General features: G+C 49.4%; 1 protein-coding gene across 1 annotated transcript; it reads left to right on the forward strand.

Annotated features, from left to right (window-relative positions):
* Positions 1-13,246: 13,246 nt before the first annotated feature.
* Positions 13,247-17,617, forward strand: LOC144152610 (uncharacterized). The gene is made up of 4 exons (XM_077683941.1): positions 13,247-13,698; positions 15,267-15,494; positions 16,477-16,645; positions 17,424-17,617. Coding segments are annotated over exons 1-4 (408 nt in total). The 5' UTR covers positions 13,247-13,689; the 3' UTR covers positions 17,426-17,617.
* The last annotated feature ends 557 nt before the right edge of the window (positions 17,618-18,174 follow it).

Consider the following 18,174-nt stretch of genomic DNA (forward strand, 5'->3'; position numbering starts at 1 on the left):
ATTTTTTTCCGATTTCGAGTACCTGTGATAACAGCTGCGTAATTGGTCGCCTTCGCTAGGGGATAGGAGCCAGTCGCTTTCTAACTCAATCACAAAGAACTTGTAATTTTTTGGCATTTTGCATCGATGTGCTCTTCTGTTTGCTGATAACGCAACACACATAATGCCTCATTACCAATGCATTACTAAGGGCGCCTTCTTCCCCGCCGGACGTTTCCGTCCCGGCGCCACCCCCATTCCAGGAAATCGGTGTGTTTAGTGTGTTTGTGATTTGGAATACCCAAAGGCATTTTTAATGCTTTCTAGAACATACATAGATTTAATTTTCTGAAAGGAGAACTCATCTGTCATTTTCGGCGTTCTTCCTCAAAGCATTCTTGTCATAATTTGGCCGTGGCTTTGTTCTTATCCGAGACCAATGTCATCGTCAGCTCCCCACCGCCTGCACCTCTTTATCTGCACAAAAGGGAAAAATCACTTATGGAAGCGAAGTCACACAAGCAGGGGTTGGCACTGTATTATCGGGAGTCTCAAAAAAAGAGAGACACGCGGACTGCAACTAGCGGCTTCAGGTTATCATGACGTGCTTCAACTCGGATCGCCTGGAAAACCTAGTGACGAGCTTCCAAAAATGTAGCAATGCAGCACTGATATTCGAACTCTTGGTTTTTTGTGGGTGTAATCATGAGCCATATAATGGCCATTTATTTGATGGATGTTGACTTTGATTAACAAGATGCAAGAACATTTGTCCGGAATATTTTCGGCAGCAATCATACAAGTCAGCGCAGCGTAGCCGAATATGAGCGACATGGGGTCGTGGCTCGTTAACATCACTGAAGCTCACATTCTACACAAGCAATACCTACCAAATTATTGTAATGTAATAGCATCCATTGACAGGGGAACGAGAAAAAAGAACAACCTGAGTAAATAATCAGAAATAAAAACAAGCTTGATGAATGGCGTTGTTCATAACGTTCAAATTAGCCACAGCTTAATTTGGGGCACCAAGTGCATAGGTTGTTCATTTAGAAGTGAAAGTTCGGGTATGGGATCCAAAAAAGCACTAAACATACAATAAAATGACGTTGTCTATAAATTGCACATCCTAGCCATGGCTTTGGAGGTTCTCATAATTCGTTGGACCCTCTGACGTGGTTTCGGACTTTTTGGACATTTCGACTCGTTGGATCTCCTGACTCGTTGGAACTTTTGACTCTCTTTGGACCTTTTGACTCGTTGGATCTTCTGTCTCTTTGGATCTTTTGACCTGTTGGTTCTTTTGAATCGGGTGTCACATGATTATTGGATCTTTTGACTCTTTAAACCTTTTGACTTTTGGGATATAAGCTTGACCAAAGCGCTCTTAGGCGAGTCAAAAAGTCTAACGAGTCAAGAGGTCAATACTGTAACAAATCCCCTCAAGCCCAACTGCTAAGTAAAAAAACCAAGAACAGACAGCCAAGTTCTCCGAGAAGCCCTAGACGCACCGCGGAGCGCCAGCGGGGGCGGCATCCAGACAGGGCGATCTCCGAAGTTGCGATTCAGCGTGTGTTCCGTCGTCTGTACGCGAAGTGATTCCAGTGACAGGCGTGAGGTAGCATTCCTTTCTTTTGCGAGGACGCGTGCAGCAGACCAGTTGATTGTGTGCGATGTTGTCTTCTTCTTCAAAATGTATCCCGACCAGACGGGCTTCCGTCACATCCTTGACTTCAAGTACATAAGTTGTGTATCAGTAGTGTATGTATTGCCGAAAACATGCTTTGCTTTTTTTTTTTACCAGCGCCTGGCCGTGCTGGGCGATCTTAGCGTTTTCGAGCTGAACCGGGGTTCGCTCTTTTTGTCGTGTGCCACACCGGGCATCCTTGTTGAATAGGGAGAAGGTTTTCCCCTGTCGTCACCTTTTCGTCATTGTTGATCAAAGATTTCTCCTGGATATCAACAATGTTCCTGATCTAATTCGATGGCTGGGGAAAGAATAGCGCTAATAAGTAAACGCTGTCCGTACAAACCCCGCGGCATTCTATTTGACGACGCTCGACTGTGCCTGTTGCTTTATTGGGCGCTTCTTCAGCGCTTGTGTTCACTTCATGATTGTTACAGAGCACCAGGTTCGCTCCAATAAGCTGTGCTTACTGAAAGAACCTTGCACATCTCTTGGCAACGTCACAATATAAGTTGTGCATGTGTATAAGTTTTCTCTTTTGAGTCATTCCCCTGTTCTTCAAATAATACCTGTAACTGTGCCTTTCTGTTTGAGTAAATATTTCTCAGAACACTTGTCTCATGTAAAATGAGCAACATAACCCCTAAACGGTACCTACTACCTACTTGACAGGATGTGTCTGCGTTGTCGGACATACTAGGTGGAGACTGAATTACTTGACTTTAACTTTAAAGGGACGAAGCAGCGAGAATTCTGTATTATGCGCTCAAAGAAGATTAGTGAGGTTTGGAGACCATAACATTCGGCAACCTTTTAGAAGGTCCCCGATCGGTAGTTCCTATTTCAAAAATGAAAATCACTAGAACACACGAGGTCCCAGGACTGACCAAGGGAATATTTGCGATTACGAATACTGAGATACACTAACGGGGAAGCTAAAGGTGAGGCCCTGCTGAGGCGCACGTGGAATAATTGGTATAAAATGCGTCCTATACTTGGGTGCCACTTACGAACGACAACGAAAGTTGCCCATGCGCCCACTGTACCTCCGCGCGCCGTAAGCAGCGCATTGCTGCGAATATTTCGAACGAATGACGAATGTCACAAGACTTTTACGTGATTTTGCGGTCTTTACTGCGATGACGGCAGAGCAACCAGGTGAGAAAAAGAAGACCATGTCCCACACATTTCCTTCCGAACGCGCGCACGCGTCGCTTTAGTGGAGCGATACACTGCATAAGCTATTGCCGTTTTGAACTTGCTGCCGAGTATAGAACACATAGAGTGGAACACAGATACTAAATTCGAAAATTGCTCAAGCAGTCAGTAATCGACGCCAGAAGCCATTAATAGCAATACATCTATGCATTGTGGCAAACAGCATTTGTCTAGTTTTCGCCAATAACCATGTAGTAGTTGTATTGTCCAGAATCATCAAAATAACAGAAGTGAATAACCGTCATACGCAGCCATTAATTGCAATATAGGCTCGCCTAAATTATGTTACAAAATATTGCTAGGACATTTTGTTGGTTTTAGCCGTTCTACGAAATGAGCCGAGGGGGTTGTTAGTGATGGCCGTGGGGTAACTTATGAACACAGGAGAAAAAATGTACAGAAATTCAAACAGTACGCCGCTTGTCTAGAGTGTGAGTTCTTCGCAGCGAAAATTCGCCGTGAGTAGCCAAGGGTGTTCGGTTATTTTATTGCTTTTAAGCTTTAGTTTGTTTATTTTCGCCAATGATGCAAATTTACAGCAATATATCGATTGACTGCCTTTACGGCTGGTTCGTCATCTCTATTTTATTAATCGCAATTTCCAACGTTTTTTACCAAGCTGTTTTAGTGTAGGCTTCGTTTTTTGGAGGACATTTATAAGATGCATATTTTGGATTTGGTGAGTTCTATTTTGCAAAATCTTTATTTTTATTTTTGGTTTTTCAAAATTCTGTCTGACCAATTATCTCCATTTACGCTAATTATAACGATCACAAGTGTCACTTCTGCCAAATCTGGATTTTTGTGGAAATGTGGGGCGTTTACACGGCTTTTTTATGTTACTTATTTTTATTTGTATTAGGAACGTTTTTTGCGGGTTTTTTTGTTAAAAGGACACTGAAGTGAATTCGTCAAGCTCCCGGTTTTGCTTGCACTGCGTAGACTGGCTCAAATTACCACACCTTTCATCGTTTATCCGCTTGATAGGTCGTTAATTATTTTATAAAGCGGGAAAGAAGAAAAACTACCATGCGCGGTCTGGGGCGGCCGCACCAACTAAAGCTGTTACCTCGCGAGGAGATGGCACCGTGATTGGACGATGTCCGAGGTTAGCATTCAAACAAGTTTCGGTTTCGGTTCTGTAAAACAACATATTTGACATCCGACGGCACCGTTGGATGGGCCTTCTCGATATCTCAGTAATCGCCGTACCACCCTTCTGCCATATTGTCGGCTGTAAAATGCCTGAGATAAGCCTCCCAGGACGGATTGGAATCGTAGAAATCACTAGCCGAGGCCTACGCAGTGGATGACGCCCTCCGCGTCACCGCTGACGCTCAAATGCCATGCGATTTTCCCTCATATTCGGAGCTTGCCTCACTCATGCCTGTATCGTAAAAAGCGTGTTCGCACCAGGCCAAGGGTGTGCTGATTCAGGCCTGTGCCCACTGCCCGCAAGCAGCAGCACGCTAACGAGAACTCGCTAGAGCGTCAGTGGCAGTCTGCGCGCGTTCTGCAAACTCGCTCGTGGAACAGTGACCGTTACGGCCCAAAAATGGGGAACTCAGTGTAGAAAAAATCGACCGAAAACGAAAAAATCAACTGGCAAAAAAAAAAAAAAAAAATTGGGCCCATCTCTCCGCGAGGGGGACTCGAGTAAATGCGTCGCATAGGGGGTGGGTGTATTGCGTTAACGTTTAGTGTTTGGGGAGTTGGTGGTAGTGAATGCGTTGTATCAGCAGCTTCTTGGCGTAGTTTGAATGAGTCAAGGATATAAGGCGCGTTCGTAGCCTTTCATTCTGTGTCGGTTTTGTGGCGCAGTGGGAAGAGCACCATGTACCTCGCGTTCCGCCCACAGGTAGTGAATGCGTTGTATCAGCAGCTTCTTGACGTAGTTTGAATGAGTCAAGGCTATAAGGCGCGTTCGTAGCCTTTCAATCTGTGTCGGCTTTGTGGCGCAGTGGGAAGAGCACCATGTACCTTGCTTTCCGCCCGCAGGGTCGTGGGATCGAGACCAGGCGCCGGTAAGTATTATTTTTTTATATAGTGTAGGGGGAGGGGTGCGGCCCTGTTGTTGAGAGCGAGGAGGGTAGCGCGATGCGGGAGAGAGGGAGTGGGGGAGAGGGCGCACCTGCGGGCTGAGCTGTTGCGGACGGACGGCGGACGCTACATGTGAGTTAAAGAAATGCTCTCCATTTAAAAACGATGCACCCTCACGGATTCGAACTCGCAACTTGCAAAACGATAACCTAGTGCCTTAGAACACTCGGCTAGTGTCACTACACTCGGCCACACGCCAGCTCCGCCGAGGCTGGATATATAAGGTATGTAATGTATAACCAGTTCACACTTTTATTTAGCTTTATCATTTGAAGTACTTCAGGTGACTATTTGTCGTATAGCGCCCATGCGTCCCCCAACCTTCCACAATATCTCACGTCTAGCAATTGCATTTCTTGGACGGAAAAGCGTTCGCAGATGTGCGGTCGTGCTGCTGACCGCTGTGCTTGTTCACCCAGCGCAAAAAAGTGCTTCCTGCTCCCTAGTTTGCGCTGTACAGTAAAAGTTTCAGTTGATTTTATTTTCTTAGTACCAACATTGACTTCGTTGACTCTTCTCCCGCCTTCAAGTGGCCTTAGATTTTCCTACTAGCGTAAAGTCAGCGAAGCGTCGCATGTGCCCTTGTGCAGCGCTTGTGTGAGGCGACCTTGACTCGACCTGGAGCTAGATACAGTGTACAAACTAACAAAGTAAAGAAAGGCCCATTCTTTCATTCACAAACGTGTGCTGGCTTAGCTTCAATTGAGCGAGCCAATTGCGACGACCCGTCGGCGGCCGGCGATCTAAACGCTGTGCCGACTGACTCGATCGGAAGGTCGGCGAACCATGCAGTAGCACAGCCAATTGCCAGCTCGTCTCCTCGTGACGTCACACGAAAACGCCACAAAAAATGGGCGAGAGTGCAGAGAGGAGGATAACATTTTCGAATTGCTTTTTCTACTAGATAAATTCGCGTAAACGCGCTCAGAGTGGTCGAAAAATGGCCTATGGACTCCGGACTACTATTTGCGCTAGTAATCCCGCAATGTTTACAAATCACTTCAGTGTCCCTTTAAGTCTTCGTTTTGTAGAGGGAGTTTATAAGATGCATATTTTTTTTATTTCAACCGGTCATTGTCGTAAAATTTATATTTTTTCATTTTTCTTTTTTTGGTTTTCAAAATTCTGTTCGACCAATTGTCTCCGTTTACTGATTTTACGGTTAAATGTGTTAATTCCGCTATTTGGGCTTTTTTGTGCGAATGCAGGGCGTTACACTATAATGTGACCCGGCGAAGAATGCCACGCATTAAAAATAAATCAAGGTGGACCTCTTGACGCGTCGTACCTCTTGACACAAATTGGACCTTTTGCCTCGTTGGACCTCTTGACTCGGCTGCACGTAACTATTGTACCTTTTGACTCGTTGGACCCCTTTACCAGGAGCGGGGCTAAGGTGCGCTGCTCAGGCTAAGGAACCCGACCACGGTGGTCGCTTTTCAGAAGGAGGCGAAAAGCGAAAACGCTTGTCTGTCGAGAGTTGGGCGCACGTTAAGGATCCCCAGGTCTTGAAAGTTAATTCGGAGCCCAGCACTACGACGCGACTTCTGGCCCAGCAGGTGTAGGTTGATGGGTGCGCTAAACAGCAAAATGGCAATTTCGAAGCGCACGCGCCCTGCGGCCATGCCTCTTGGGCGTGCGTGCATGCCGCCGTTGTGGGACAGCCACTGCGCCCCCCGGCGAATGTCCGCGAAGGGCACTTCGACGTCCTTTTGTGCCGCCGCCCCGCTCGTCCCTGGCCGCTGCCCACGCTCCCTGCCCGGCCGGCCGCCGCCGGACGGGGCCCGTTGCGCGTGCAAATAAACGACCCGCCTGTCAATCGCTCTTCGCCCTCGGACTAGCGGGGCGCGCCCGGCCCTTCCGCCGCCAAGGGGGGCTCTCTCCTCCGTCCGTTCCCGTCGCACCACGACCCCGTAGCACAGTGTCTGGTTGAAAACGACGACAAAAGAAAGACAACGGAGCCAGAGTTCTTACACTCTGGCGGGATTTGCTGTGTGGGGGCTCAGCTACATTGCGGTTAATGTGTACGTCGCAAAGGGGTTGAGACAACGGCACTGGGCCATGCCATGCGGGAGGGAGACGCCGCGCGTGGCGACGAGACTACACGATTCGGAAAGGCTTGCGCCCAGAGTTCCGTCCAGACGGAACCAAGAGAGAGAGACATCTTTAATGGGCAAGTGAGGTCAGCCAGGCTGGGCGCCTGACCAGCTCCATCAGAGGGGGGTCAAGGTGTGATGAAAATATATGAACATAACTGTCACTTACACATGAATACTCAAACGCACAGACGCACACACACACAATCAGGCGACATAGTCATTTGTGTGAGAGTTCATAGCTCGCTCACATGCTCCGGAGGAACGTTAGGAGTGCCTTTGTTGCGCGACTTGCCATGCGGGTTGTAAGCCAGGGTCCAAGGAGGCGTGGAGGCCCAGAAAGCTTAGCCGGGGTGCGCTCAAGTTCGTAGCGAGGACATGCGCAGAGAACGTGTTTCAGGTCCTCGCGAACTGTACAGGTAGGGAACAGAGGTGAGGGCGCCTGGAGAAGATTAAAAAGGAAACGCTTAATGTAAGCCACATTGAGTCGGATGCGATGCAGGACAGCTTCATCTCGCTTGCACAGACCGCTTGGCATCCGAAATCGGCACTCTGGGTCTATTGTGTGCAACGGAACGTAGGTCTTATTTGGGTCGGTCCACAGCAATCGCTGAGAGCTCTTGGCTGCCGACGATGACACCAGAGTAGCTCCTCCTCGCCTTGTGAACGTCACTGGAGTAATGATTGGGCTCAAATGCGCAGATGCAGCAGCAGCTCTGTCAGCTTCGTCGATGCCAGCCACACCGCATTGAGATGGAAGCTACTGCAGAACAATGACGTGGTGGTTGTTTATTGCCTGCATGAGCAGGCCATTAATTTCTTGGGCAAGCTGCTCTTGTGGCAGCACCATGAGGTGACGGAACGAAGTGCTGCGGGTAACCTTCTCTCCACACCGAATCCAAATGAGCGTTCCGACGGAACTATAAAAAGCGCCAAAGTGCCGTCCAGACGGAATAGAAAGGCAAGTTTTGCGTTCCGTATGCATCTAGAAAGAAGGAAAAGCCCATATGGTTGATTGAGCGTCGACGTCTCCACCGTGCCTGACGCCTCCGATCCGGAATACAGCAGTCCTTGGTGCATTGTTTAGGCATTGTAAGTAGACAACAGAGCTCCGTTGTCAACACTCAGTGCAATTAGGAATAATGATTTCCAATCCAATCCAATTTTGCATAGGGATGCACCGTAGTACTAGAAGAAGAAAATACTAACTAGCTCCTGATGACAGGGTGCACAGCCACTGGAAGGTGTGTATAGTTAACAAAAACATACGCGTATCAATGTTTATCAGCCTGCCCCATTTAATGGGAGAGAAACGAAAAGGGCGTGGGTTCATAGCTACTAATAGGTGATAATTGATTTCCCGTTGAGTTAAATATGCGCGGCAAGGACGGATCCGCAGACTATGCCCGGATTATAACAGTCACACTAAAAATGCAAGAAGCGAGAGTACGGCAGACCAGTTATAGTAGTCGCGAACCTCACTACTTCGGAGCAAGCCGCGGGGCCCGAACGAACCGCGATGCTTTGCGGGAGAACTTATCGCAGGTGCGGTCTCTCCGCTTGACACTTCATTTTAATTCCGTCTGGACGGCGCTTGACCGCTGATTATAATTCCGTCTTGATGAAGCACTAGAAAACGAAGAGGACACCCTTAACTGTACTTGAACCAGGGACTGCTGTACATTGAATCGGAGGTGTTAGGCACGGTGGAGACTTCGACGTTCAATAAGACCTGTGGGCTTTTCGCACTGTCTGTACGGAACGCAAAGCTTGCATTTCGATACCGTGTGGACTTTACGGTACGTTATAGTTCCGTCTGGACGGAACGCTGAGGTCTCATTTGGATTCCGTCTGGACGGAACTCTAGGATTTGTTATCGCTCCATCTGGACGGAACTCTAGACACACTCGCTTGGAAAAAAGGTGGCGCCGGTGGGTAGGAGAAAAAATTAGCAGTGGCTTAGCTCGGCTATGCCAGGATATACGAAGCGTGAGCTGAGGTTCAGCTGGTCATTCTTAGGTTTCCTGATTGTCTAGGATTAGCTGATTATCATGCTTACTGCTGCTAAAACGATTTCCAATCCAATCCAATTTAATCTAATGCAATCTAATCTAATCCAGTCCAGTCCAGTCCAGTCCAGTCCAGTCCAGTCCAGTCCGGTCCGGTCCGGTCCGGTCCGGTCCGGTCCGGTCCAGTCCAGTCCAGTCACTGCTCCTCTCGCATGCGCAGCACGGCTCTCCAGGAGCCACGCGAAACGGCTATCAAGCGGCTCCGGCGCAGCGTCAGACTTGGCTACTGCGCAACGGAGGCGCACACAGCTGGGCACGCGCCGGCGCCAGTGCGTCTGCCGCGGCTATGGCGTCACTCCTCTGGAATTCACAGGCCGGCGAATGTGCAGACCCAATTCTCTACACACCCGTACACCAATTGGATTAAATTTCCAATCCAATCCAATCCAATCCATTCTAATCTAATTTAATCCAGTCCAATCCAATCCAATCCAATGCTCCTCGCGCTTGCGCAGCACGGCCCTTCAAGGTCCACGCGAAAGTGCTCAACCTCGGCCAGTGTAGCTGACGCTACAATTAAGCGGTGCAGTAACCACGCGCGCTCCGTCGATGGCCATGCTTCACCGTGGAACGCACGATGTGAGAAAGCCAGCTTGCAAAAACCGACCTTACGATGATTTTTCAACGTCAGTTTTACCGCCAAGCGCCGATGCATTCGTGAAAAGACCCCGTTCAGGAGGGAATATAGGCCGTCTTCTATCCAAATGTGGAGGCCCTGATCCTGTTTGTGCACTGGAAATTTTGCGCCTGCTTTCATTTCGGTGTGTCGCCGTAGACGATCTGCTGGATCCTGGCCACAGACAGCTTCGCTGCTAAACAACAGCGATTCAGGAGGCTTTGTCCCTGGAGGTGTACTCATTTTTAACTGCAGGCCACTACGAGGGAACACCGAATGAATGCTTCATCAACTCTAACTTTTACTCGTGCAACCTGGTATACTGTTTCCTGTTTTTGAAGCGCTGTTTAAGCGCTACTAAAAATATCGCCACGAAAACACGCAGTGTGAGGTGGAGTTAAGCGTGAGTGGTGTGTGTATGCTTTTTCCAGACATTATTCCTTTGTGCTATCCGTTGTCTCCTTTGCCGTCGAACGGTTGACAAGATAACTCCACGTGTGATTCGCTCAACAATAGCGGAGTGATATTGCGCTTCATGAAGCATCTCGCGTTTCAGGAAGCGTTTTAATTTCAATTCTATTTTAATTGTCGTATCTATTTAGATTTTCACTTGTCGGTTGCGTGACGCTGACGCGCAAAGCACACATGGGGTGTGGATAATCAGGAAACTCGGAAACTTTCAGCCGGCAGCTCGCTCTGTGAATGGCATAAATTTGGTAAGCGTGTGTATATTTCCCGCGCTTGCAGAAAGCGGCCCTCGAGGATGTTTCGGGTAAATTTGATTTCATTCTTGCGCGCGGCGCGGTTTTGGGGGCTGCATGAGCATGGTCTGTTCGTCAGAGTGAGAGAATTGGGCACCCCTAGGAAGAAAGCGGGGCACTGTTTGAGATATGAGGTCACTTGCGAGACTAGCGGACATTGCCAAACACTGCGATTGTAGGGGTGCGCTCCACACGCCTTGAAAAGAGCTTAGCCCTGCGAGTGCCAGAGTGTATTAACGTCCGTCAACTGTGGAGGTTAAAATTCGAGCTATGAGAGGCGCGATTGCGCTGTCTCTAAGCGACATCGCCGGTATAGCACTAACACGGCACATTTCCAATCATCGCAGTGACCTCGCGGCCCGTGTAACCATGGTCCTGTCCTGGGCAGTGTCCTTGCGGACAAGTCAGGGCTGCCGTCGAAGAGTGACAGTGGTCGACAAGATAATTCACTGGGTTTGACAGGAGCAGCCGGTGGAGCTATAGCTCACTCGGGCATTTCGGGGTACGGTTTGCTTGAGACGTCATCCCTCCGTAGAAACGCAGTTGAGGTGTCTCAGGTGTCACAATGGTCTAGGTTTACTTTTTACGGCCCTGTATTGAGTGGTGGTGCACGCGCTAATAAACACGTGTGTAGTGCATAAAAAATTCGCGTCGTTTCACGTGGGTTCAATATTAGGGCGAGAGCACGGGAGATGATTCTTGGTTATTCTTGGTTTAGCAAGCCTGTTTCAGTTATGCTAAGGGAGCACGTTATGCATGCACGAATGAGCAAATACGTTCCAACGACACGCAGTTTGTTTCGGGGCAAAGCATACCGCTTTGAGTTTAAATTTAGGTACGAAGAGGCCAGAAAGGACAGACGAACGAAGAGCTTTTTCCGCGGTTCCGTGGTACGGGGATGGCCATGTTTCATCCAGGCCAACACCAACACAGCTACGCACACACTCTACGCATGCGCAGCGAGCAGAGACAGCCGAACAATGCGGTGCAGTTAAGCGCCAGCCGAAATGTTTCTCCCAGCACCAAGCGCCCTCTACTTTGTCAGCATGGCGGGCAGCTCTGCGCATTCCGAGGCGTCGCCTAGAAACGGAGACGGGCCGCCAGTCTTCTTTTTATTGTGCAAGTTTGCCACAGGGCACAAGTAACAAGGAAACAACGAACAAAACAGTACAGAGGCATGGCACAGGAGGAAAGAAAGAAAAAAAAAAAAACGAGTTGTGCGGGTTCAGTGCAGGAAACGATAGATCTGTCCAGTTTCGGAAATGACTGAGTGCAGCAGTTTCTTGTTAAGGGGGCCGTGCGTCCCTGCGCGATGTCCTGCGGCGGCGCCCATGTGTCGAACTCGGGCTGTTTGGAACCCTGGACACGTGCCTAGGAAGTGTTGCAATGTCGCCTCAGCAACAGGGGCAGAGCAGGATCCGCAAGACTAGAAGTCCACGTTGCTCGCATAGCAGGGGTCAGTGCGACGCCCAGGCGGATTCTCCGAAGCACGGCCTCTTCACAGGGAGTTAAGTAGCCAGGAATGTCAGACGCACGCGGAGAAAGGAGGGCCGCCGAAGAACGTCTTTTTTAATGAGTCCTCCAGTGACAGCTGCGGGTGCATCACTTGCTGTTGATGAGCGGCCGAGTCGGCGAGAGCGTGCGGGGTCGTGCTCCGGCGGGTCCAGAGGACAGGGCACTGGAATTATTGGCGTATCTAGTGCATCTCGAGTCAGTTCAGTACTTCTCTTTATGGGTATAGATAGGAGAGATAGATAAGGAAGGTTGCAAAGGCGTAATAAAAATTCGATCGATCGACCGATCAATCAATCAATCAATCAATAAACCAATCACTCTATAAATAAATAAATAAATAAATAAATAAATAAATAAATAAATAAATAAATAGGTGAGTCAATCGATCGATCGATCAGTTTTAATCAACGAATAACTTCAATCAGTAATAACTTCCATAACTTCGTTCACAATGAAATCTTTCGCAGCCTCTGTTGTCTTCTCTCAAACATCCCCGCAGCGCTGCACGACGAACAGAGGCAGCACAAATCATACATTTGAATAAAAAGAGCGCATCTGTCTCCTCGTTCTTCGCTTCTTCTTTCTGTCCTGGTTTTTAGCGCTCTTTTTCTTCAAGCGATATACACCAACTAGCCCGACTGCATAGTTCAAGGATTGATTGACGAGGCGCTCGCTTTTTAAGGACTTCCGAGAAGTAAGGCTGGAAAGGAAGCTTCCGCAACCCACGCTCCTTGGAGGAATCCTTCGCTCATCTGTCTCCGAACCAGCCACCCCTTGTCTCACCTCTGCAAGCTGCTCGAGGTGTGGCTGGGCTCACATTCCAATAGCTGAGGGCACGTGCATCTGTTGCAGCGTTTCTGCAAGGCCCGAAATTGGCGGAGTCACATGCGCCGTTAGTCATTGCAGCACCTGGTCCGAGTGTCGCATGAAAGTGTGGGGCGTTTAATTGTGCGGCGAAAACACTTCCTGCCATTGTAGATACGTTCACACCAGGCTGCTATGCATTCAAATGTAGCAGAAAGCTCGATTTCCAGGCGCGAAGCTGCTCTAGCGCGATTCCGGCACAGCTGAGCGAGGGGAGAGCAATTTTGTTTTTTCGCGGCCATTCCCAGCGCCAATGGCGAGCCGCGCTTGATCCGTCCGTCGACACTCGCGTCTCCGAGACTAGGTGCCGATGAAACAGACGCCCGAGCGTATGCTGCGGCAGATGTCATTCCCGAACGGAGAAAGGGAAAGCCGAGAGTGGGTCATGACTCTCGTAGTCGCCGGGGCCAGGAAGGAACACCCGGGCTTCCAGTTTCGCCAGGCGGGCCCCCTCTCCCCTCCGCTCTCCCCGCTGACACATGCGGCGCTAACGGTTGCGTGCGATGAGAGCGTGAGCAAAAGACGACCGAGCCTTGGTATTTTTCTTCGAACACGTCACGTCAGAAATGGCCATCGAGTCGAACGGGCCAAGAGCAAAGAGAAAGAGAGGAAGCCGCGGTAAGTCTGAGCGGTCACGTGGTCTCCGGCGCCATTCTCGGGCCGCCGCGTGTGCTGAGGAGGCTCTTTGTATATAAGCAGCCGGCGGCCGGGCTTCGCTGTCACACTCAGCTTCGTGCGCCCACCGACACTCGTTCCTACAATCCCTGCTATTCCTCTCACCATGAACTCCGTGAGTACCAGGGCTGATTTGTCGCCGAAGCTGTGCGTCCTCGGAGCATCCGAAGGCATTCGGTGGGTTCCGCGGAATGCGCCCACTTCGAGGGTGCCAGAAAAACTGAGACCTCGGGATGTTCTGCGGAGTATAACGACTTAAAAGGGGCCGACGGAGAAGTGTGCGTTCTCGTGTTGAGTAGAGAGAAGAAATGTTGTTCCGCTTGAAGTATGCACAGTAAACACTCATCATGACAGTTTCGCTTTATTCTAAGTGTATCATGTTGCCCACCGTAATGCGCAGCGAGCTCGCCATGGCCGCTTTTACCAAATAACGCTTATAACTAAGCCATATTCCTGTTCCGAGGACTTCGTTATAAAGAGGGTTCAATGTATGCAGTGATGCCTCATTGTGAAGGAATCAACACCCTGGTTAAAGGCACGCAGGGGCGTCTTGGTACATATTTCCCTTCCAATCTCGCTTATGGGAGATTAAAATGAGGCATAGCATAAGTTATATTGAGACTCCATCCGCAGAAATCAACACCTCTGATTGAGCGTTGCGAATCGAATCACTATAAATAGTCAAATTCACGTTTCTGCAGTCGAGTGTTCATTGAACTAGGCAGCGCGTTGCCGTGTGGGTCCATCTGTCAGATAGGTAGGAGGAAACGGTATAAAAATATATATAAAAAACGATGAGTTCACGCTGCTCACCCGCCTAGAACCTCTCATTTTCACCTCTGGCTTGTTTTAAAAAGCGCACGAAGTTATGGAAATACGCTACTGTGATTTGCTGTTGCTCCCAGTGTGGTGCAACATGAAACCTCAGTGCATGTAGCATGCATGCAACATGAAACGTCAATGAAAGCGAAGAGGAAAAAAGGAATGAAGGAGAAACTAAGATGTAGGGGGGATGAGCCAAGAAGTAGAGCCTTTGCTTCCGATGGGAAACTTTTAGGCAGGAAGTTCAACGAGAACTAAAGTTGATCGTCCGAGGGAATTTGAGGAGGGCCCGTGCAGAGCAGCGTCGTTTGAAGCGCAGAGCTGTACAGCAAACCCGATGGTAACAAAAACCGCAGAAAAGAAGTTATTTGTTATACCGGTATTAATTTTAAGCAAGCGAACGCAGCGGGAAATACTGGAAGCGCTACTCCCATTTCTAGACGGCTCGCTCACGGCTTGGCATTCGAGAGTCCGGCAAACCTTCAGCCGCCATACCGGAAGCGTTCACTGACATTCGTAGGTCATCGACGCTGACTCAGCATACGATGAGCTCTCTCCCCGCTGGCTGGGAGAGGAGGGGCCCGTGCTTGCATAGGACCCACGCGTCCAGCGAAGTTCCGTCCTGAAGCTGCAGACAGGGGAGTGTCCCTTAAGTACCCTCGGGTGGTGCTCGGGTGAGGAGCTCCTGGTCAGCTCCAGGTTGGCTGAACTGGAGGGGTTTACGCGTGAATGCGCCGGCCATCGAGGAGCCTCTGTGCTCAGAGTAACCCAAGCTCCCGCTACAACGAAATGCAGGAAACTGACTTGGTTAGAAGCGGATGAAAAACTTGGCATATTTTTCTCTTTGCGCCGCACGGGCAGATGCGCGCCCTGGTTCTGCTGGCCGTGGCCTGCACCGCCGCCCAGGCGGGAGTGGTGGCCGCACCCGCACTGTACGCGGCGCCCGTCTACGGTCACGGCTACGCGGCCGCGCCTGTGGTGGCCCCCGTGGTGGCCCCCGTGGCCACGTCGTACGCCACCAAGACGGTGCACTCGGTGGCTCCCGTGATCGCCCCGGCCAAGCTGGTGTACGCCGCGCCCGCCGTCAAGGTACGTCTCCTCGGAAAGCACTCGCAGCGTGCCTTCCACGCCTGCTGCTGCCCTATGGGTCCCGGAGCAGGCCTGCCGCCGAGAACAGGGCGTCCACGCGAAACCTCACTATGAAGACGCCAGAAGCACGCGAGTAGGAGGGAAAGCGTCCGCGCACGAGTGGATCTACGGCGGTGGGATGGACAGCACCGCGAGGCCCTGCTCCAGAGAGGCCGCCTCCTTCCTCCCTTCGTGCCTGCATGCACTCCGTAGTTTTCTCGCCGCATTCTGCTCATTTTCTTCCCGTCCCTCTCCTTTGAATTGCCGTGGAGTCATTTTAAACTGGCGCTGCTGTGACGTCACACTAGGCCACCAAGAATACCGCACTTGAAAGAAATGGAAATATTTTGAGCGAGTGTATCTGATATCTGCAGAACGGTAATATTTCGCTCAATTATTTCACGGTCACCTAACCTTATGGCTCGGCGCTTTTATTCACCATGTCCTAAAAGCGTTCCAAACGCTAAAAAGCTGTTTCGGATGCCATTTAAGGGATTACTCGTCGTGATCGTACAACAGCAACAACAAAAACAAATGCAACTGTCTCTGGGAAGGCAGAAATGGCCTGCGCATTATTTTTAGATGCTCCATAGGATGCGCAGAGTTCTTCAATAGATGTCACTGGTGGAGCATTCCCCAGACGCTGGGCGGAAGAGGGGAAATCAGGTGCCACCTTCAGCCCTTCGGGGAGCTTAGCAACCCCGTGTATTCAACCCTGCGCGGTAGCGGACGGAATTGTGAAATATTTCCCTCATTAGTGCATGAATTTCCGAGCAGACTAGCGCAGCCAGCTCTTCCATGTGTCCTCTTTCCTTTCTCTTGGCTGCTTTGCCACTAGTAGTAGCACCGAGGGATCCAGGTTAGGGGTTCCTATATAGAAGACTTCTGGGGACATCTGGCACCTCGTTTTTGCCCAAAAATTATGAATTTTCCTTTCCTACAGGTCGCCTACCCGGCTCTTGCTGTGGGCTATGGCCATGGCTACGGCCACGGATACGGGCATGGCTATGGTCTGGCTCCAGCGTATGGAGCGGTCGCCTATGCAGCACCCGCAGCCAAAATTGTCGGGCCGGCCTACGCGGCTCCCTTGTTCGGTGGCTACAAGCACTACTGTAAGTTGTTCAGCCATCGGAAACTCATTTCGGCCGTTAGAAATGCCTACCTGGCTAATTATATGACATCAGCATGGCAATGCGAGCGTATTTGCAGCTGTTTACAGTCGTGAATTGGCAGTTTCTTCGGGGCTGCACGAGGGCCAAAACTGCACATTTTTTATCACAAAATTCCAAAGTGCCGTTTCTGTATCCTAAAGAGCAGAAGTAAAAAGACAGTTGGATTATATTGTTTTCGATTAAATCAAATTGAGGAGTGCGTACTGCTTGAATGTAGTTTTTCTATATCCCACGTTCAGTGTTGAAGTGAAGTGAAGTGAACATTGAAGTGAAGTTTCTCAGTGTGTATTATTGAGGCCACTAAAAGCTCAAGCATTTCTTTATGCACAGGCGAAACAGGAAATGAGAATGTCTGATATATTTACGATACAGCTCCGCTGACATTACTACCGTAACACCCCCTAAGAAGTCGCCCACCAGCATACTCTCCATCACTGCTGTCTGCAGTATCAATCTGACGACGATTTATAACCGTGTTGGTCAGTTGAAGAAAAATTCTGCGTCTTTTTAAAGCCGAAATCCTCAAAACGTTGCAGCAGCAATTAGAATACCACGTTTCCCTCTTTCTTAGAGTTCCCGGACAGCCCCTGAACCTAATGTAACCTGTGCTCGTTTAAGCCTACTGCTTACACAGGCGCATTTTCCGTTGAAATCATTGATTTATAATTTCTTTTACTCACGGTGCACCCTCGCTCTATTTTTTCTGTCTGTTTTGCAGAAATTACGACTCAGTGCCTGAGTGGAGGCACCGTCAGCTTGACCAAGGAATGGAGAATGCTTCTACGCTTTGTTGGGTTAAAAAACGAGAACAAGGGTAAAAAAAAAAAACCAAAAATACTCACCTTGATTGTGAGAGGTTGTGTATAAACAATGTATAGAAAAATGTTTTCTGCGTGTGAATAAAACGTGACTTGTGTACAATACTCCGGCTTGTGGTGAGCTCGCTGTTTGAAGAAGACTCCTACTCTTAACCACGGAGTAAGATCAACGTTGTATAGCTGATTCAGGACACAGGTCATCTCTGACTTGCTTCGGTGTCAGCCGAAAAATGACGGCCCTAAAATGATGATTTTGGTAAGAAAATGTATGTTTCGCACGCCCCAAGATTAGTAGTGAATGCGACTCTTGCTGCAAAAAATTACAAACATCCAGTCGCGAAAATAAAAAAAAAAAACTCGTTCAAATGGATACGGTTACCTAGATAATTTGGTGAAACGCACATGCTACAAATAGTCACTATACCTGCTATCATTCACACGAAGAGAAAAACATCACGGGCCATCTCCGGAAACGCGAAACCTTAGGAGGGGCCAAGCAGGAGGAAGCCTGGCGTCTGAAGCCAATTTCGAGACGGAATTCGAGCCGGAGGGCGTGACATGTTTCTCGTCGTCTCGGCGGGCTTGTCGCTCCCGCTCGGCTAGCACCACTTAGATATGTCAGTGGTTGAAAAAAAAAAGCATTAAAAAACT

This window comes from Haemaphysalis longicornis, unplaced genomic scaffold (genome assembly GCF_048455015.1).
Source record: "Haemaphysalis longicornis isolate Haplotype H1 unplaced genomic scaffold, Haemaphysalis longicornis Haplotype H1 scaffold_9, whole genome shotgun sequence".
Lineage (NCBI taxonomy): Eukaryota > Metazoa > Arthropoda > Arachnida > Ixodida > Ixodidae > Haemaphysalis > Haemaphysalis longicornis.